Genomic DNA, 20207 nt, shown 5'->3' on the forward strand with positions numbered 1-20207 from the left:
ATTTCATCCATGTCCCTACAAAGGACATGAACTCATCATTTTTTATGGCTGCATAGTATTCCATGGTGTATATGTGCCACATTTTCTTAATCCAGTCTATCATTGTTGGACATTTGGGTTGGTTCCAAGTCTTTGCTATTGTGAATAATGCGGCAATAAACATACGTGTGCATGTGTCTTTATAGCAGCATGATTTATAGTCCTTTGGGTATATACCCAGTAATGGGATGGCTGGGTCAAATGGAATTTCTGGTTCTAGATCCCTGAGGAATCGCCACACTGACTTCCACAAGGGTTGAACTAGTTTACAGTCCCACCAACAGTGTAAAAGTGTTCCTATTTCTCCACATCCTCTCCAGCACCTGTTGTTTCCTGACTTTTTAATGATTGCCATTCTAACTGGTGTGAGATGGTATCTCATTGTGGTTTTGATTTGCATTTCTCTGATGGCCAGCGATGGTGAGCATTTTTTCATGTGTTTTTTGGCTGCATAAATGTCTTCTTTTGAGAAGTGTCTGTTCATGTCCTTCGCCCACTTTTTGATGGGGTTGTGTGTTTTTTTCTTGTAAATTTGTTGGAGTTCATTGTAGATTCTGGATATTAGCCCTTTGTCAGATGAGTAGGTTGCGAAAATTTTTTCCCATTTTGTAGGTTGCCTGTTCACTCTGATGGTAGTTTCCTTTGCTGTGCAGAAGCTCTTTAGTTTAATTAGATCCCATTTGTCAATTTTGGCTTTTGTTGCCATTGCTTTTGGTGTTTTAGACATGAAGTCCTTGCCCATGCCTATGTCCTGAATGGTAATGCCTAGGTTTTCTTCTAGGGTTTTTATGGTTTTAGGTCTAACATTTAAGTCTTTAATCCATCTTGAATTGATTTTTGTATAAGGTGTAAGGAAGGGATCCAGTTTCAGCTTTCTGCATATGGCTAGCCAGTTTTCCCAGCACCATTTATTAAATAGGGAATCCTTTCGCCATTTCTTGTTTTTCTCAGGTTTGTCAAAGATCAGATAGTTGTAGATATGTGGCATTATTTCTGATGGCTCTGTTCTGTTCCATTGATCTATATCTCTGTTTTGGTACCAGTACCATGCTGTTTTGGTTACTGTAGCCTTGTAGTATAGTTTGAAGTCAGGTAGTGTGATGCCTCCAGCTTTGTTCTTTTGGCTTAGGATTGACTTGGCGATGCGGGCTCTTTTTTGGTTCCATATGAACTTTAAAGTAGTTTTTTCCAATTCTGTGAAGAAAGTCATTGGTAACTTGATGGGGATGGCATTGAATCTGTAAATTACCTTGGGAAGGATGGCCATTTTCATGATATTGATTCTTCCTACCCATGAGCATGGAATGTTCTTCCATTTGTTTGTATCCTCTTTTATTTCCTTGAGCAGTGGTTTTTAGTTCTCTTTGAAGAGGTCCTTCACATCCCTAGTAAGTTGGATTCCTAGGTATTTTATTCTCTTTGAAGCAATTGTGAATGGGAATTCACTCATGATTTGGCTCTCTGTTTCTCTGTTATTGATGTATAAGAATGCTTGTGATTTTTGTACATTGATTTTGTATCCTGAGACTTTACTGAAGTTGCTTATCAGCTTAAGGAGATTTTGGGCTGAGACAATGGGGTTTTCTAGATATAGTATCATGTCATCTGCAAACAGGGACAATTTGACTTCCTCTTTTCCTAATTGAATACCCTTGATTTCCTTCTCTTGCCTAATTGCCCTGGCCAGAACTTCCAACACTATGTTGAATAGAAGTGGTGAGAGAGGGCATCCCTGTCTTGTGCCAGTTTTCAAAGGGAATGCTTCCAGTTTTTGCCCATTCAGTATGATATTGGCTGTGGGTTTGTCATAAATAGCTCTTATTATTTTGAGATACGTCCCATCAATACCTAATTTATTGAGAGTTTTTAGCATGAAGAGTTGTTGAATTTTGTCAAAGGCCTTTTGTGCATCTATTGAGATAATCATGTGGTTTTTGTCTTTGGTTCTGTTTATATGCTGGATTACATTTATTGATTTGCGTATATTGAACCAGCCTTGCATCCCAGGGATGAAGCCCACTTGATCATGGTGGATAAGCTTTTTGATGTGCTGCTGGATTCTGTTTGCCAGTATTTTATTGAGGATTTTTGCATCAATGTTCATCAAGGATATTGGTCTAAAATTCTCTTTTTTGGTTGTGTCTCTGCCTGGCTTTGGTATCAGGATGATGCTGGCCTCATAAAATGAGTTAGGGAGGATTCCCTCTTTTTCTATTGATTGGAATAGTTTCAGAAGGAATGGTACCAGCTCCTCCTTGTACCTCTGGTAGAATTCGGCTGTGAATCCATCTGGTCCTGGACTCTTTTTGGTTGGTAAGCTATTGATTATTGCCACAATTTCAGCTCCTGTTATTGGTCTATTCAGAGATTCAACTTCTTCCTGGTTTAGTCTTGGGAGGGTGTATGTGTTGAGGAATTTATCCATTTCTTCTAGATTTTCTAGTTTATTTGCGTAGAGGTGTTTGTAATATTCTCTGATGGTAGTTTGTATTTCTGTAGGATCGGTGGTGATATCCCCTTTATCATTTTTTATTGCATCTATTTGATTCTTCTCTCTTTTTTTCTTTATTAATCTTGCTAGCGGTCTATCAATTTTGTTGATCCTTTCAAAAAACCAGCTCCTGGATTCATTTATTTTTTGAAGGGTTTTTTGTGTCTCTATTTCCTTCAGTTCTGCTCTGATTTTAGTTATTTCTTGCCTTCTGCTAGCTTTTGAATGTGTTTGTTCTTGCTTTTCTAGTTCTTTTAATTGTGATGTTAGGGTGTCAATTTTGGATCTTTCCTGCTTTCTCTTGTGGGCATTTAGTGCTATAAATTTCCCTCTACACACTGCTTTGAATGCATCCCAGAGATTCTGGTATGTTGTGTCTTGGTTCTCGTTGGTTTCAAAGAACATCTTTATTTCTGCCTTCATTTCATTATGTACCCAGTAGTCATTCAGGAGCAGGTTGTTCAGTTTCCACGTAGTTGAGCAGTTTTGAGTGAGATTCTTAATCCTGAGTTCTAGCTTGATTGCACTGTGATCTGAGAGATAGTTTGTTATAATTTCTGTTCTTTTACATTTATTGAGGAGAGCTTTACTTCCAAGTATATGGTCAATTTTGGAATAGGTGTGGTGTGGTGCTGAAAAAAATGTATATTCTGTTGATTTGGGGTGGAGAGTTCTGTAGATGTCTATTAGGTCCGCTTGGTGCAGAGCTGAGTTCAATTCCTGGGTATCCTTGTTGACTTTCTGTCTCATTGATCTGTCTAATGTTGACAGTGGGGTGTTAAAGTCTCCCATTATTAATGTGTGGGAGTCTAAGTCTCTTTGTAGGTCACTCAGGACTTGCTTCATGAATCTGGGTGCTCCTGTATTGGGTGCATATATATTTAGGATAGTTAGCTCTTCTTGTTGAATTAATCCCTTTACCACTATGTACTGGCCTTCTTTGTCTCTTTTGATCTTTGTTGGTTTAAAGTCTGTTTTATCAGAGACTAGGATTGGAACCCCTGCCTTTTTTTGTTTTCCATTTGCTTGGTAGATCTTCCTCCATTCTTTTATTCTGAGCCTATGTGTGTCTCTGCACATGAGATGGGTTTCCTGAATACAGCACACTGATGGGTCTTGAGTCTTTATCCAATTTGCCCGTCTGTGTCTTTTAATTGGAGCATTTAGTCCATTTACATTTAAAGTTAATATTGTTATGTGTGAATCTGATCCTGTCATTATGATGTTAGCTGGTTATTTTGCTCGTTAGTTGATGCAGTCTCTTCCTAGTCTCGATGGTCTTTACATTTCGGCATGATTTTGCAGTGGCTGGTACCGGTTGTGCCTTTCCATGTTTAGCGCTTCCTTCAGGAGCTCTTTTAGGGCAGGCCTGGTGGTGACAAAATCTCTCAGCATTTGCTTGTCTGTAAAGTATTTTATTTCTCCTTCACTTATGAAGCTTAGTTTGGCAGGATATGAAATTCTGGGTTGAAAATTCTTTTCTTTAAGAATGTTGAATATTGACCTCCACTCTCTTCTGGCTTGTAGGGTTTCTGCCGAGAGATCCGCTGTTAGTCTGATGGGCTTCCCTTTGATGGTAACCCGACCTTTCTCTCTGGCTGCCCTTAACATTTTTTCCTTCATTTCAACTTTGGTGAATCTGACAATTATGTGTCTTGGAGTTGCTCTTCTCCAGGAGTATCTTTGTGGCGTTCTCTGTATTTCCTGAATCTGAATGTTGGCCTGCCTTGCTAGATTGGGGAAGTTCTCCTGGATAATATCCTGCAGAGTGTTTTCCAACTTGTTTCCATTCTCCCCGTCACTTTCAGGTACACCAATCAGACGTAGATTTGGTCTTTTCACATAGTCCCACATTTCTTGGAGGCTTTGCTCGTTTCTTTTTATTCTTTTTTCTCTAAACTTCCCTTCTCGCTTCATTTCATTCATTTCATCTTCCCGGGCTGATACCCTTTCTTCCATTTGATCACATTGGCTCCTGAGGCTTCTGCATTCTTCACGTAATTCTCGAGCCTTGGTTTTCAGCTCCATCAGCTCCTTTAAGCACTTCTCTGTATTGGTTATTCTAGTTATACATTCTTCTAAATTTTTTTCAAAGTTTTCAACTTCTTTGCCTTTGGTTTGAATATCCTCCCGTAGCTCGGAGTAATTTGATCGTCTGAAGCCTTCTCTCAGCTCGTCAAAGTCATTCTCCGTCCAGCTTTGTTCCGTTGCTGGTGAGGAACTGCGTTCCTTTGGAGGAGGAGAGGTACTCTGCTTTTTAGAGTTTCCAGTTTTTCTGCTCTGTTTTTTCCCCATCTTTGTGGTTTTATCTACTTTTGGTCTTTGATGATGGTGATGTACAGATGGGTTTTTGGTGTGGATGTCCTTTCTGTTAGTTTTCCTTCTAACAGACAGGACCCTCAGCTGCAGGTGTGTTGGAGTACCTGGCCGGCCGTGTGAGGTGTCAGTCTGCCCCTGCTGGGGGGTGCCTCCCAGTTAGGCTGCTTGGGGGTCAGGGGTCAGGGACCCACTTGAGGAGGCAGTCAGCCCGTTCTCAGATCTCCAGCTGCGTGCTGGGAGAACCACTGCTCTCCTCAAAGCTGTCAGACAGGGACATTTAAGTCTGCAGAGGTTACTGCTGTCTTTTTGTTTGTCTGTGCCCTGCCCCCAGAGGTGGAGCCTACAGAGGCAGGCAGGCCTCCTTGAGCTGTGGTGGGCTCCACCCAGTTCAAGCTTCCAGGCTGCTTTGTTTACCTAAGGGAGCCTGGGCAATGGCGGGCGCCCCTCCCCCAGCCTCGCTGCCTCCTTGCTGTTTGATCTCAGACTGCTGTGCTAGCAATCAGCGAGACTCCGTGGGCGTAGGACCCTCTGAGCCAGGTGCAGGCTATACTCTCCTGGGGCACCGTTTCCTAAGCCCGTCGGAAAAGCACAGTATTCGGGTGGGAGTGGCCCGATTTTCCAGGTGCCGTCTGTCACCCCTGGAAAGGGAACTCCCTGACCCCTTGCGCTTCCCGAGTGAGGCAATGCCTCGCCCCTGCTTCGGCTGGCGCACGGTGCACTCACCCACTGACCTGCGCCCACTGTCTGGCACTCCCTACTGAGATGAACACGGTACCTCAGATGGAAATGCAGAAATCACCCGTCTTCTGTGTCGCTCGCGCTGGGAGCTGTAGACAGGAGCTGTTCCTATTCGGCCATCTTGGCTCCTCCCCCCAACACACATTTATTTTCTTGCAATTACGTAGTTTAGAAGACTGAAACAGGTCTCAGACTAAAATCAAGGTGTCAGTTGGGCTCCTTTTTACAGGCTGTAAGATAAAACTCCTTTCCCTGCTTTTTCTAGCTTTTAGAATTTTCCTGAATTCCTTGGCCTGTGTCCCCCTTCCCCCATCTCTAAAGCCAGTAATGTTACATTTCCGTGAGTGTGCATCTGTCATCACATCTCTTTCTCTGACTCTTCTTTTTTGCCTCCTCCTACTACTTTTAAGGATTCTTCTGATTACATTGGGTTCACCTGAATAATCTAGGATCATCTCCCTATTTCAAGGTCAGCTGATTAGGAATCTGAATTTTCCTTTCTGTTGTAATATGACATGTTCGCAGGTCCTGAGGTTTAGCATATGAACATCTTTGCGGGGGGCCATTATTCTGCCTGTCATAGAGGATTTAGTTTTTAGGGCCAATACTCACAGCCTCTGTCTTTTATTCCTTTTTCCTAAATCTTTGAATATAATTATGTCACAGTTTTTGCTTAAATCTATAGTCAGTATGAACGTATTATAAACATGTATGTATGAGTTAGAATATGCTACCATTGCATTTATTTTTCTTATAAAACTTGTATTCTTGGAGTTAATAACTGTCTTGGAGTTAATAACTGTCTTTTTTTTTGTTATTGCTTGATTAGTGTTCTATATACTTATTTTTAATTAATTCCCCCAAACTCTGACATAAACATATCTTCTCTCAATTCCTTCAGGTGTGTGAGATAATTACTTTTAATTTTTGGAGTCATTTTTTTTTAATGCTCTTTCCTCCTGTTTTTCTATTTGTTCCCTAGGCCTACTATAGAGATGTCTTGAAATTTCCTTTTATCATTGTCCTGGGATTTCCTTTTCTCTGGTTGGATCCCCTGTTTCTTAGACCACACATGTTACTCTTTCTTGATTTACCCTCTTTTTTAGTTGGCGCAAAATCCTCTAGTTATCTTCCTACTGTAGGAAGTAAACTTTTTTCAGGTCTGACATGTCTGAATGAATCTTTATTTTGTCTTTATATGTAATTGATTGGACTGTATATAGATTTTTAGGGTGGGAGTGATTTTCCTACAGAAATCTGAAAGCATCACATTATTGTCTTCTTGCTTTTGGCATTTCTGTTGAGAAGTTTGATGCTATTCTAATTGTTTAACCTTTGTTTGTCACCTGTTTTTGTTTTTATATGTGTCTGTCTGTCTTATATCAGAAGTTTTTAGGAGCGTCTCTTTAGCCTTGATGTTCAGGTGGTATGAGTTTATGTGTGTGTTTTTTTCATTTTTAATACTGGATACATAGTAAACACTTTTAATTTGGAACTCCTTTTCTACAGTTTGGGAAATACTCTTGAACTATGTTTTTGATTATTTTCCCCATTTTCTTTTAATAGTTCCTTCTAGACCTTTTGGTTTTTAGATATTGGATTGCTTATGTTGATCTTTTCATTTTTCTTCCATTTTCATTCTCTTTGGATTTTTTGGTTTTAATTTATGGGAGATTTTCTCAACTTTATTTTCCAGTCTATTTATCAATTTAAAGAGAATTAGCATCATGTTTTTAATTTCTAAGTGCTTGGTTTTGTTGTTTGAATATTTTAAATAAATGTTCATTTCTTATTGCAGTATCTTCTGTACTCTCTTTGAGGATAGAAATCATTATTATTATTGCTATTTGAAGTTTTCTTCTGCTCCTGGCTTTGTCTGTTTACCCAATGTTCCTTTTTTATGTTTTAAAATAATATCTGCCTGTCACATTTGTGATTTCCATCTAATATTTAACAATCCTTCATATTGCAGAACAAAGTACAAAATAACTGAAACCTCTGTGTGAGGTTGGAACTTGTTGATTGTAGGGAAGTTGGACACAATTCATTTTTGGTTTGAGGATAATCGATTATCAGTATCATGGTTCCTTTTTCTTGAGCTTGCTTGTTTTTACAGAGAGAAAGCCATCCATTTCCTTCTTGAGGTTTCTAAGCCTGGTACTTAGTAAAGGAAGGGTAGATCTCATTATCCAGTATGTGTATGCCATACAGATTCTAAGATAATTCCCCCCTTTTAGCATATGGTTGTATTTCATATTCCTTAATTGAGAGTCCTCCTGGTTTAACCTCTCCAAAGTAAACCCTCTAGTCTTCTGCCAGGTAAGTGTCAGGTAGTTACTGGGCTGCGTGGATTAAAGGAGAGGATCCTACATGGATTAAGAAAAACGATCTGTGGTCACTAGATAAAATTTTAGTCACGCCTCATCTTTTTAGCCTCATCTGCATCCCTGCCTTCAGAGCTTCCTGGCCTCTTTTAATACTTATATTTCTGGGGCTTATTGCAGGATCAGTTTGCTTATTAGTTTAATTACCCACAGGCACTTTTCTCTGCTCTACTAAGGCTACTCATTGCTACTTGTTCATCAGATATCCATCTTTCAAAATTTAGATGATAGCTCTTGCTTGTTTGAGAGCAGCCTATTTGGCTCTTGTCTTTTTATTTTCGTTTCTTTGTTAGTTTAGCACCTTAAAATAATTTCTTAATAGTCTTTTGGTGGACTTCAGTGGTGGGACAGAAGTAATCCTATGGTTTGACTCCTTAATCTTTTACTTCCACAGAGATATATAGATCATTCTCATTAGTTCATCGTTTAAAATGTACATCATAATGACAGAAGTGATCATAAGCTGACTACTGAACACTAGAAAGTTGACACTGAGGGAAAGGTCTCAGTGAGTCTTAAAGAATTATAGCGGGCAAGAAGGTTGGTGGAAAAAGAATTAGGGTTAGCCTGGGCACCATAGTGAGACCCTGTCTCTACAAAAAAACAGGTGTGATAGAGTACATGCTTGTAGTCCCAGCTACCCAGGAGGCTGAGATGGGAGGATCACTTGAGCCCAGGAGCTCGAGATTACAGTGAACTATGATTGCACTACTGCACTCTAGCTTGGGCAACAGAGTGAGACTCTGTCTCTTAAAAAAAAAGAAAAAGAATTAGGTCTAATGGTGCACCACAGGACTAAGATTATGTGTTAGGAGTTGATATTTTTCAGAAAAGTACTAGGAGGATGATATGATTTGGCTGTGTCCCTGCACAAATCTCATCTTGATTTATAGTTCCCATAATTCCTACATGTCATGGGAGATACCTGGTGGGAGGTAATTGAATCATGGGGGTGGTTACCCTCATGCTGTTCTTGTGACAGTGAGTTCTAGAGGAACATGGTGGTAGGTAATTGAATCATGGAGGTGGTTACCTTCATGCTGTTCTTGTGATAGTGAGTGAGTTCTCAGGAGATCTGATAGTTTTATAAGCAGCTTTTCCCCCTTTCCTTAGCTCTTCTCCCTCCTGCTGCATTGTGAAGAGGATTAGTTTGTTCCCCCTTCTGTGATGGCCTTCCCAGCTATGTAGAACTGTGAGTCAATCAAACCTCTTTTCTTTATAAATTACCCAGTCTTGTGTATTTCTTCAGAGCAGCATGAGAATGGACTCATACAGTAAATTGATACCAGTAGGGTGGGGTGCTGCTATAAGGATACCTGAAAATTTGGAAGCTACTTTGGAACTGGGTAACAGACAGAGGTTGGAACAGTTTAGAGGACTCAGAAGAAGACAGGAAAACGTGGGAAAGTTTGGATCTTCCTAGAGATTTGGAAGGCTCACAAGACAGGAAGATCTGGGAAAGTTTGGAACTTCCTAGAGACTTGTTGAATGGCTTTGACTAAAATGCTGACAGTGATATGGACAATGAAGTCTAGGTTGAGGTGGTCTCGGATGGAGGTGAGGAACTTGTTGGGAACTGGAGAAAAGTTAACTCTTGCTGTGCTTTAGTAAAGAGACTGGTGGCTTTTTGCTCCTGCCCTAGAGATCTGTGGAACTTGGAACTTGAGAGAGATGATTTGGGGTATCTGGCAGAAGAAATTTCTAAGTGGCAAAGCATTCAAGAGGAAGCAGAGCAAAAAGTTTGGAAAATTTGCAGCCTGATTATGTGATAGAAAAGAAAAACCCGGCTGGACACGGTGGCTCACGCCTGTAATCCCACCACTTTGGGAGGTGGAGGTGGGAAGATCAAAAGGTCAGGAGATCGAGACCATCCTGGCCAACATGAAGAAACCCTTCTCTACTAAAAATACAAAAATTAGTGGGGCATGGTAGCACATGCCTATAATCCCAGCTACTTGGGAGGCTGAGGCAGGAGAATTGCTTGAACCAGGGGCTCTGAGGTTGCAGTGAGCCGAGATCATGCCACTGCACTCCAGCCTGGTGATAGAGTGAGACTCTGTAAAAAAAAAAAAAAAAAAAAAAAAAAAAAAAAAAAAAAAAAAAAAAAGAAGAAAGAAAAACCCATTTTCTGGGGAGAAAGTCAAGCTGGCTGCAAAAATTTGCATAAGTAATGAGGAGCAGAATGTTAATCACCAAGACAATGGGGAAAATGTCTCCAGGGCATGTCAGAGACCTTCATGAGAGTCCTTCCCATCACAGGCCGGGAGGTCTAGGAGGGAAAAATGGTTTTGTGGGCTGGGTGCAGAGTCCAGCTCCCTTGCTGTGTGCAGCCTTAGTACTCTGTCCCCACCATTCTAGTCATGGGCAAAAGGGGTCAAGGTAGAGCTCAGGATGTTGCTTCAGAGGGTGTAAGCCCCCAGCTTTGGGAGGTTCCACGTGATATTGGTCCTGAGAGTACACAGAAGACAAAAATTGAGGTTTGGGAACCTCTGCTTAGATTTCAGAGGATGTCTGGATGTCGACTCAGAAGTCTGCTACAGGGGCAGAGCCCTCATGGAGAACCTCTGTTAGGGCAGCGTGGAAGGGAAATGTGAGGCCAGAGCCCCCACACAGAGTCCCTACTGGGGCACTGCCTAGTGGGCTGTGAGAAGAGGGCCACTGTCCTCCAGACCCCAGAATTGTAGATCCACTGACATCTTGCACCATGCGGCCAGAGAAGCTGCAGACAATCAATGCCAGCCTGTGAAAGCAGCCAAGAGTGGGAGTTGTAACCTGCAAAGCCATAGGGACGGAGCTGCCCAAGGCTGTGGGAGCCCACCTCTTGCAACGGCGTGATCTGGATGTGAGACATGGAGTAAAAGGAGATCATTTTGGAACTTTAAGATTTAATGACTGCCCTATTGGATTTTAGACTTGCATGGGCTGTAACTCCTTTGTTTTGGCCAATTTCTCCCATTTGGAATGGATGTATTTACCCAGTGCTTGTACGCCCATTGTATCTAGGAAGTTACAGGCTCGTAGGCAGAAGGAACTTGCTTTGTCTTAGATGAGACTTTGGACTTGGAGTTTTGAGTTAATGCTGAAATGAGTTAAGACTTTGGGGGAGTTTTGGAAGGGCATGAGTGTTTTGAAGCATGAGGACATGGGATTTGGGAGGGGCCAGGGTAGAGGGATATGGTTTGGCTGTGACTCCACCCAAATCTCATCTTGAATTGTAGTTCCCATAATCCTCATGGGTTGTGGGAGGGACCCAGTGGGAGGTAGTTGGATCATGGAGGTGGTTACCCTCCTCATGCTGTTCTTGTGATAGTGAGTGAGTTCTTAGGAGATCTGATGGTGTTATAAGGGGCTTTTCCCCCTTTGCTTGGCACTTCTATCTCCTGCCACCTTGTGAAGAAGGACATGTTTGCTTCCCTTCCACCATGATTGTAAGTTTCCCGAGCCTTCCCAGCCACATGGAACTGTGAGTCAATTAAACCTCTTTCATTTATAAATTACCCAGTCTCAAGTATTTCTTTATAGCAGCATGAGAATGGACTAGTACAGAGAAGGAAAATAGCAGTGCATTATTCTATATTTAATTTTATTATAAAAATTGGTAATTATTTTTAGATTATTATATTGACAGTGCAGTATAACTTATATGTCAATTGCAGTACCTTAGGGATACCTCTTTCCTTCCTCTAGTGGACTATGACAACAGGATTTGAGTAAAGGAATAGGTGAATACTTTGTAAAGCATTTTTTCAAATGTGGGTATTTTCACTATCTTTGTGATTGTCCTTTTGACTCATGTCAGCTTTCTTTACATCCTACAAAAGCATTGTACTCTCTTTCTAAATTAAGTTCTGTATAAAGTTTAGCCAAGTTCTCAGAGTTAAGTACCTGGAACAATAACTACAGTTATTTTGGCCTCCTTAAGTAACAATAATAAATAGTGACTAGCCTTAAGCCACTGTATTACAAGGTAAGGAATGCTGCCTATATCTGAAGCCACATTTTACTTATTTGCTCTTTTTGTTTCACCACATTGCTTCCCTAATAGTAAATTTCTTTTCACAATTTCTGAGAGAAGTATTCCTGTGAGTGGTGCCCTGAGTTGTATAATGTCAAGACTGTACTCCCTTCTGCCTTTCTGTTGCTCACATTTGGGGCATTTTATAATTTCAGTTTGATGGTAGAGTGGAAAGAAACTACGATTATTTTTACTAGCTACTTTTCTCTATTTGATATCAATGTCTATCAAGAGATGAATATAACTTTTATATAAAAATCTCTTCCTTATAAAAATCTGAGCTTTTAGCACTAAAAACAAATTACTTTATAGAAAACTTTTTTTAAGGAGAAATTATGACATTATCTTCTTTTAGTTGTTAAACCAAATTTAAAAATACTTGAGAAATGTAAAGTTAAAAGTGTCAAACTGTATTCTTGATTGTAGTTGCCTAAATCAAAGTGCTTTATATAGGTATATAAGATTCTTTTTTTTTTTTTTTTTTTTTTTGTGGCAGAGTCTTGCTCGTTGCCCAGACTGGAGTGCAGTGGTGCGATCTCGGTTCACTGCAACCTCTGCCTCCCAGGCTCAGGCAATTCTTGTGCCTCAGCCTCCTGATTATCTGGAATTACAGGTGCTTGCCACCATGCTTGGCTAATTTTTATATTTTTAGTACAGATGTGATTTCTCCACATTGGCCAGGCTGGTCTCGAACTCCTGACCTCAAGTGATCCTCCTGCCTTGGCCTCCCAAAGTGTTGGGATTACAGACATGAGCCACTGCACCTGGCCAAGATTGTTATCAGAAGATGTTTCAGATAACTTATGATAGGAGTCTTATATATAACATGTATGAGATATTAAGAAATACTAACTATTTATGATTCAAGGTAGAGTATTAAGTTTTGGAAACTGTAAAAGAAGCCATGTTATAAAATAATTCTAAAGAAACTCATTTGGTCTATCCATATTCTTTTGCTCTTGTATATACCAGAAACTAATTCAGCTTTTTGGTTCTGAACACCGTCAACGACTCTTTAGAGAATCTTTTAGTAGCTCTCGTGTGCTGACTACTATATAGGTTTCCTGTATTTCTTTTGAAAAATTGGTATTGAATGAGAGCTTGACCCTTAAGGCTTGAGAGCCAGGGGAGGGAAGGGTATTATTAAGTTCTGTTTCTCTCTCATCATCTAACATAGTGATTAGAACAGGGTAAGTTATCCATTGATTATAGCTCCCTATAGCAGATGTTAAATAGAGTAGCTCAGCATCCTTTGTTATAAAGAAAAATGAGATCCAGGCTTTGCCACTTTCTGACTTGGGCCTTTGCAAAATCCTTATTTCTCCAATGCTTTTTAAAATATATATATATATATATAGAATGAAAATAGTAATAGCTCCTAAGGATTATTTTGTGTGTGCCGAATAAATGAAATAAACTAGACATCATGCATGGCACTCAGTAAGTGCTCAGTGAATGTTAAGTGCTATGATTACTATTATTGATACTACTGCTGCTGCTTTTACTGCTGCTGCTGCTGCTGCTGCTACTACTACTACTATGATGATGATTGTATTAGCATTTTTGGCATCATTTAATTTTCTGAGATATTAAAATTCCTGAGACATGAATTTTGAGAATCTGTTAAAAAAATGCTTTAAAATGCATAAATATACAGCATTTTAGATACCATTTCATAGGTGTAATGAACTCCTTAAAGTGTGCTCTAGACCATAGGTTTAGAACTCCTTCTCAGAGGATAGTGGATACCACTTCAAATGGACACAGTTCAGGTGGCAAATATTGGAAAATAGCAACCAATCAGTACACAATTATATAAAGACAAAATACAAATTAGCAAATTAATAGCTCCGTGTATTAGTCCATTCTCATACTGCTGTAAAGAACTGCCTGAGACTGGGTAATTTAAAAAGGAAAGACGTTTATTTGACTCCCAGTTCCACATGGCTAGGGAGGGCTCAGGAAACTTACAATTATGGCAGAATGAGAAGGGGAAGCAAGTACCTTCTTCACATGGTGGCAGGAGAGAGAATTGCCAACGAACGAGGAAGTGCCATGCTTTAAAAACCGTTAGATCTTGTGAGAACTCCCTCACTATCATGAGAACAGCATGAGAGAAACTGCTCCCATAATCCAGTCACTTCCCACCTGTTTCTTCCCTTAAAACCTTGGGATTATAATTCAACATGTGGTTTGGGTGGGGACACAAAGCTAAACAATATCATAAGGGTTGATTTGGGACAAGGTATTTCTCAGGATAACATTCTCTAACCATTTGCAAATCATTTAATGTACTTGTTAAATAGCAGAATTCTGGGCCATAGCTCAGGACGACTGAATCATAATTTCTTTGAGAGATTATGAGTCTTCTTGAATACCCTAAAGTTTAAATTCAAGGATTTTAGAATAATGTTTAATACAACTATCATAGAAAGTGTATGATCTTCTTAATTATTCATACATAGTTAAAGAAGCTTCAAAAACAAAGGATGGGATTATTTAACCAAAGTGTGGAAAGGGAAAAAGAAGCGAAATTACGTTGGTGGGTTTTCATGAATAGTTGGCAAAATGAGTGATAAAGTCTTCTGTGATGGGATGAGATTGTGTTAAACACCCTAGATCTTTTCACATAGTAACTGTTGTCCTCTGGGCAAAAATTAGTTACCTTCCCTAATCTATTGTATCCTCATCTGTAAAGTAAAGATAATAATAATATCTATAATATAGGCGTGTTGTAAGGACTGAATGACATAATGTACATAACACATACTTAAGTCCTCAGTAAATGTTAATTGATTAGAGTTAATTGTCATTATCATCATCATCATCATCACTATCATCACCATTTTAGTGGTGGTGGTCCATACTGTCAGTATAATATTCTTAAGTTTTCTTTGCCTGTATAATTCTCACCTACCCTTAAGGATCAAAATGAGGTTCTCCCTTTTGATTAAGTTTTCCAGCCATTTATTTATGGGAATTATTACCTTCTGTGCTTTTATATCCTTTAGCAAGTAGTACATAATAAAGATGTTAATATCTACTTTTTGGTTAATTTATAAAAATTTATTTGCGCCCTTTTTATCTATACAGAGCATGTGAATTTTATTTATAAGCTATAGTATTTTAACACAGGAACTATTTGAGTTACAGGTTGAGTGACCCCCTACTCTGAAAATTCAAAGTCTGAAATGTTCTAAAATCTGAAACTTTTTGAGAGCCAATATGACTCTCAAAGGAAATGTTCGTTGGAGCACTTTTGATTTTTGATTTTCAGAGTGGGGATGCTTTACTGGTAAGTATATAATACAAATATTCCAAAATTCAGCAAAATCCAAAATTCAGGACACTTCTGCTCCCAAGTATTTTGGATAAGGGATCCTCAACCTGTATTTTGTTTGTTTCCTCATTTCACCTGACCAAACTATTTCAGAGAATTTGTTTACTCAGGTAGTTTTTTTTTTTTTTTTTTTTTTTTTTTGAGATGGAGTCTCTCTCTGTCGCTAGGCTGGAGTGCAGTGGCGCGATCTCTACTCTCTGCAACCTCTGCCTCCCGGGTTCAGGTGATTTTCCTGCCTCAGCCTCCTGAGCAGCTCGGACTACAGGCACACGCCACCATGCCCAGCTAATTTTTGTATTTTTTTTTTTTAGTAGAGACGGGGTTTCACCATGTTGACCAGGATGATCTCGATCTCTTGACCTCGTGATCCGCTTGCCTCGGCCTCCCAAAGTGCTGGGCTTACAGGCGTGAGTCACCGCACCCAGCCTTACTTGGGTAGTTTTATGTTTAAATGTCTCCACCTAGGCCGGGTATGGTGGTGCACGCCTGTAATCCTAGCACTTTGGAAGGCCGAGTTGGGTGGATCACCCGAGGTCAGGAGTTCAAGACCAGCCTGGCCAACATGCTGAAACCCTGTCTTTACTAAAAATACAAAAATTAGCCAGGCTGGTGGAATGCGCCCGTAATCCCAACTACTAGGGAGGCTGAGGCAGGAGAATTGCTTGAACACGGGAGGCCGAGGTTGCAGTGAGCTGAGATTGCACCACTGCACTCCAGCCTGGGTGACAGAGCGAGACTATGTCTCAAAAAAAATAAAAAATAAAAAAGAAAGTCTTCGCCTAAATTAAACTTGACTTTATAAGTTAAATTTGTTGCAAAAAGAAAAATCTTACTGTTTTCTAAAGCCAAATATGATTTTTAAAACTATTTCTTGTTTTTTTAAAAAGTATTTGTGCATTTACTTTTATTTCTTGAGCTTGACTAATCAAGAATTGAATGCGTAAGTATAGTTATGAGAGTTCAGCCCATTTATTTTAAATTTGCATCCTTTCACCTCTGAAACACTAAACTATGAAACCTAACACAAATACTGTAAGAACATCTGAGGTAGACAGTTAAAGTATAATTAAGTTTAAATGCCTTGGTGAAGGAGTATAAAAATTATTTAAATTCAATCGGCTAGTACATTTGCAGTTTTCTTTTATTAGGTGTGAAATCTAAGAATCCCCTGCCAACTCTTGAGGGCTCAATCCAGAATGTTGAATTGAAGTACTGCAGCACATCATTGGTCAAATGTGCCTCTGGGACCATGGGATCAATAAAAATTTGTGCCAAAGGCCCAGGTATGTGCAGCTGGACCGTGTAAAACTTTATTGCCTGTATAGGAGAATTGGCCTTGCATTTTACAAGGAGTGTTACTGAAACAAGAATTTACTCATTGTTCCTATGAATCAGACGTTTTAAATTTTTACTTAGAAATTTTTCTAATTGTGCCAGGATGATACTTCTTGACTTTAACAAATTTTTATTTAGGGAAAAATACTTAGTTTTATGAATGGTTATGAGGGAGAAGAATTAAAGGAATATTTATTATACTTTTTGGGGGAATAGGAGATGTATATATATGTATATAATATGACACTTAAAATTAAATTAAAAAGTTGTTATTGTAATATAATTAAATAGGAGACCCAGTTGTTTTTAAATTTTGGTTGTAAATGACTTTACCTTCCTACCAATATTTTATTTCATAATATATTTTTTAAACTATTTGTGATTTTTTTCAGTGCAAACTAATTTTAAGGTAAGTTTATAAAGGTCCAGATTTCATTTAATTTTTAGAAGACTGTGTGTTTAGTTGTTTCCTTTTATAAACTTTTCTGGACATGTTCTGCATTCATTAGCAAATATGAAAACTTAAGAGTTAAAAATGCTTTACATTTTATGAGACTCAGTATAATTAAATATATAGCTAATATTATCAAATAAAGTTGAAATGTTATATTATGGTGTTAGTATATTTTAAAATCAAACATTCTCAAGCGACTCATGTTTTATTTTTATTATTGTTTTATAAATATTTCTTTTCAGTTGATAGTGGAAAAGAGAAGTTGATTCCCTTGCTTCAGGGTCCTTCCGACACTAAAGACCTTCATAGCACCAAGTGGCTCAATGAGAGTAGAAAGCCAGAGTCTCTCTTAGCTCCAGATTTGATGGCCTTCACAATCCAAGTTCCACAATATATTAACTACTGCCACAATTCTGGTAAGTACAAACCTATCATTATTCCCTTGTTTTGCATTTTTTTTCCAGAAAAGCTTTTAAAATTGTTATTTATTTTTTTTTAGCTATTTTTGTCAATTGGCTTACTCTGCAGTTGTGCTTTTTCAAAATTCAAATGAAGAATTTTTGTATCACTTTTCTTAATTGAAATGTGTTTATAAATAATAATGATTTTATTTATATGAGAGAATTTAGCTGTGTGTATAGTGGTTAACTTCAGATTCGTATATATAAGGAACAACTGAGTTTTAAAATATAGCATATCATTATAATGCATATTTTCTTGGGATAGTAGCACTTTGTAACCCACAGTTTGTTGTGTGTAAATTGGTGTTTTTACCTTCTGCAATTTTTTAGGAATGAAAAGATTTGACGGTAGAACTGAGAAAAAAATCTCAGAGGTCATTATCTCATTTCTTAGAGTTTTATTTTTTTCTGGTAGCACTTTAAATAGAATCGATCTCATTTTATTCAGCACTGTAATAGCAGAGCTATACCTCTCATGTTGAGAGAAAGTAGCAGAAGGATCAATGAAGACTGAGAAAAGAAAAATGTATGATAGGTAGAGATCACTATCAGCCATGAATTCACTTAGCCAGTATGTGGTTAGCAAAGTCAGGGTGTTCAGTCAATGAGGCTAGCAACATGATAGTAATATAGACATTTGTTTTAAAAGATAGGTGGTCCACATTTTCTCTCTAGAAGTAACTGGCCAGTGAGTAGTTTCAAATAGCTGCTTTGGAGTAGAGCTTCATTAACATTATTCAGCAAGTACTGTAGCTTATAGAAAGTATGTTCTGCATAGTATGTTCAAGTAGAAACTATGAAAAGATTTGCAACTAACTGAGCAGAGACTATGTAGAGGTGAATATTGAATAAAGCAGTGCGCAAGTGAATATATACAGGGACACAAAACATTTGAAAGATGAGTATATTATGGTAATATTTGCAGTTGAGTGGCATCCACATTGAAAACTGGAAATTAGTATTGGAAAGGTGAGTCTAAGGATGCTGTCTGTCAGCATGCTTCTAAGGACAGCACACCTCAAAAATAAGATTTCAGCCTGGTAAGAATGGGTATGGAACCATAAAGAATGAATGATCAGAGGATGACTCCCAGATCCAAAGTAGGGTTGTCCCTATAGAGAAAAGATTTTACCAATCTTTTAAGACAGGGATTGGTAAATACTTTATTAAAGGGCCTGACAGCTAATATTTTAGGGTTTATGGCCCATACAATCTCTGTCTCAACTATTTCTGCTGTTGTAGCACAAAAATAGCTACAGATAAGACTTAAATGAATGGACGTGACTGTGTTTCAATAAAGCTTTATTTATAAAAGCAGGAAGTGGGCCAGATTTGGCCTATGTGGTTTGTCTAACATGGTTATAGGAAGAAGGAATTGGTGGATAAATATCATGGCTTTGTTAATGCCTATTTAATCATGTTCCTTAAATATATTGTTTAGTAAACTTCTTTATAGAATTACCCATATAGTAATTTTTGTTTACAAATAATAAACTTAAGATGATACTAAAATGACCAGACCATTCAGTTACAATTTTGATACCTAAGAAGAGATTAATCTTTCTAGAATCTTGCCACTTATTCTTGAGTTGGACAGGAACTCCTAATATTTGTTTTACCATATATACAATGAAAATAAATTAATAAGTCGAGCATATTTAAATAATCTGTTCTTCAACAATATATTATCTTTTATAATTTAAATGCATTTCTAGGGTCACAAAATTTTATTTTTGTTTTTAACTTTTTATATGGCTCTAAAAGTAAAGTGGTATAAGAAAAATTATCTGTGGCACCTATAATATTTATAAAGTTTTAATTTTTTCTTGCTGTTAAGGAAATTCACCTAATCTGCAACATTAGTGTTATGGATAGTGGCATGTTTATGGATTTGTGTGTAAAATTTTAATGTGATCATGTATTTAATGCTTTGAAAATATTCCTTTGGGTATGTTTTGAACCTAAAATGTAATATATTTTAACTTAAAACTACATTCACATAGTTTGTTTAGGGTATTTTTAAATTTAAATTTTTCATCCACCTTAGAACTGCCACCCACATTCATGGCTTAGGTATTTATGATATGGTTTAGAGAGCTCATAAGTACTATTTTTATGCCAGTTTTAAAATAATTTGAATTAATCTTATGTTCTTGTAACAAGATTTAATTTGGGTGTATATGTATATATGTGAGTATGACTGATGTTATAGACAAATCATAAGTAAATCTTAAATGAAAAAATTAATAATTCCTTAACAGTCCTTCAAGACTTTACAAAAATATTATACTTTTAGCAACTACTTTCCTGACCACTGTATCTAAATTTCTCTCTCTGTCTCCTACACACATATTGACACTTCTTACTTATTTCTCTACACTTCTTTAGTTTTCCTTAGTACTTATCAGAATCTACCATACTATATATGTTACTGATTTATATTGTTGATTGTTTCCCCTGCTATTAGAATTTTATGCTTCATTTGGGCAGGACGTTTTGTCTCTTTTTGGCCACTACTGTATTCTCAGCGTCTAGACCAATACCTGGCACATAAGCTAACAATAAATACTTATTGAATGAATAAGCAAGTAACTGATGATTACATTTACTTTTCTTTGGTTTTTGAAGTTG

At 38.0% G+C, this 20207-nt stretch overlaps 1 protein-coding gene across 19 annotated transcripts in view; it reads left to right on the forward strand.

The window, feature by feature from the left end:
• VPS13B (vacuolar protein sorting 13 homolog B) overlaps window positions 1–20207 on the forward strand; it is a 916166-nt gene that overhangs the window by 264683 nt on the left and 631276 nt on the right. For all 19 annotated transcript variants that reach the window (XR_008509424.2, XM_054519206.2, XM_054519208.2 and 16 more), the window contains 2 exons: window positions 16475–16609; window positions 17358–17531. Coding sequence is in view for 18 of the 19 variants with exons in the window: in XM_054519206.2 (XP_054375181.2) it covers window positions 16475–16609; window positions 17358–17531 (309 nt within the window). In the remaining variant the exon portion in view is untranslated. The remainder of the gene's footprint in view (window positions 1–16474; window positions 16610–17357; window positions 17532–20207) is intronic.

The sequence above is a fragment of the Pongo abelii genome, chromosome 7, assembly GCF_028885655.2.
Source record: "Pongo abelii isolate AG06213 chromosome 7, NHGRI_mPonAbe1-v2.0_pri, whole genome shotgun sequence".
Taxonomy (NCBI): domain Eukaryota; kingdom Metazoa; phylum Chordata; class Mammalia; order Primates; family Hominidae; genus Pongo; species Pongo abelii.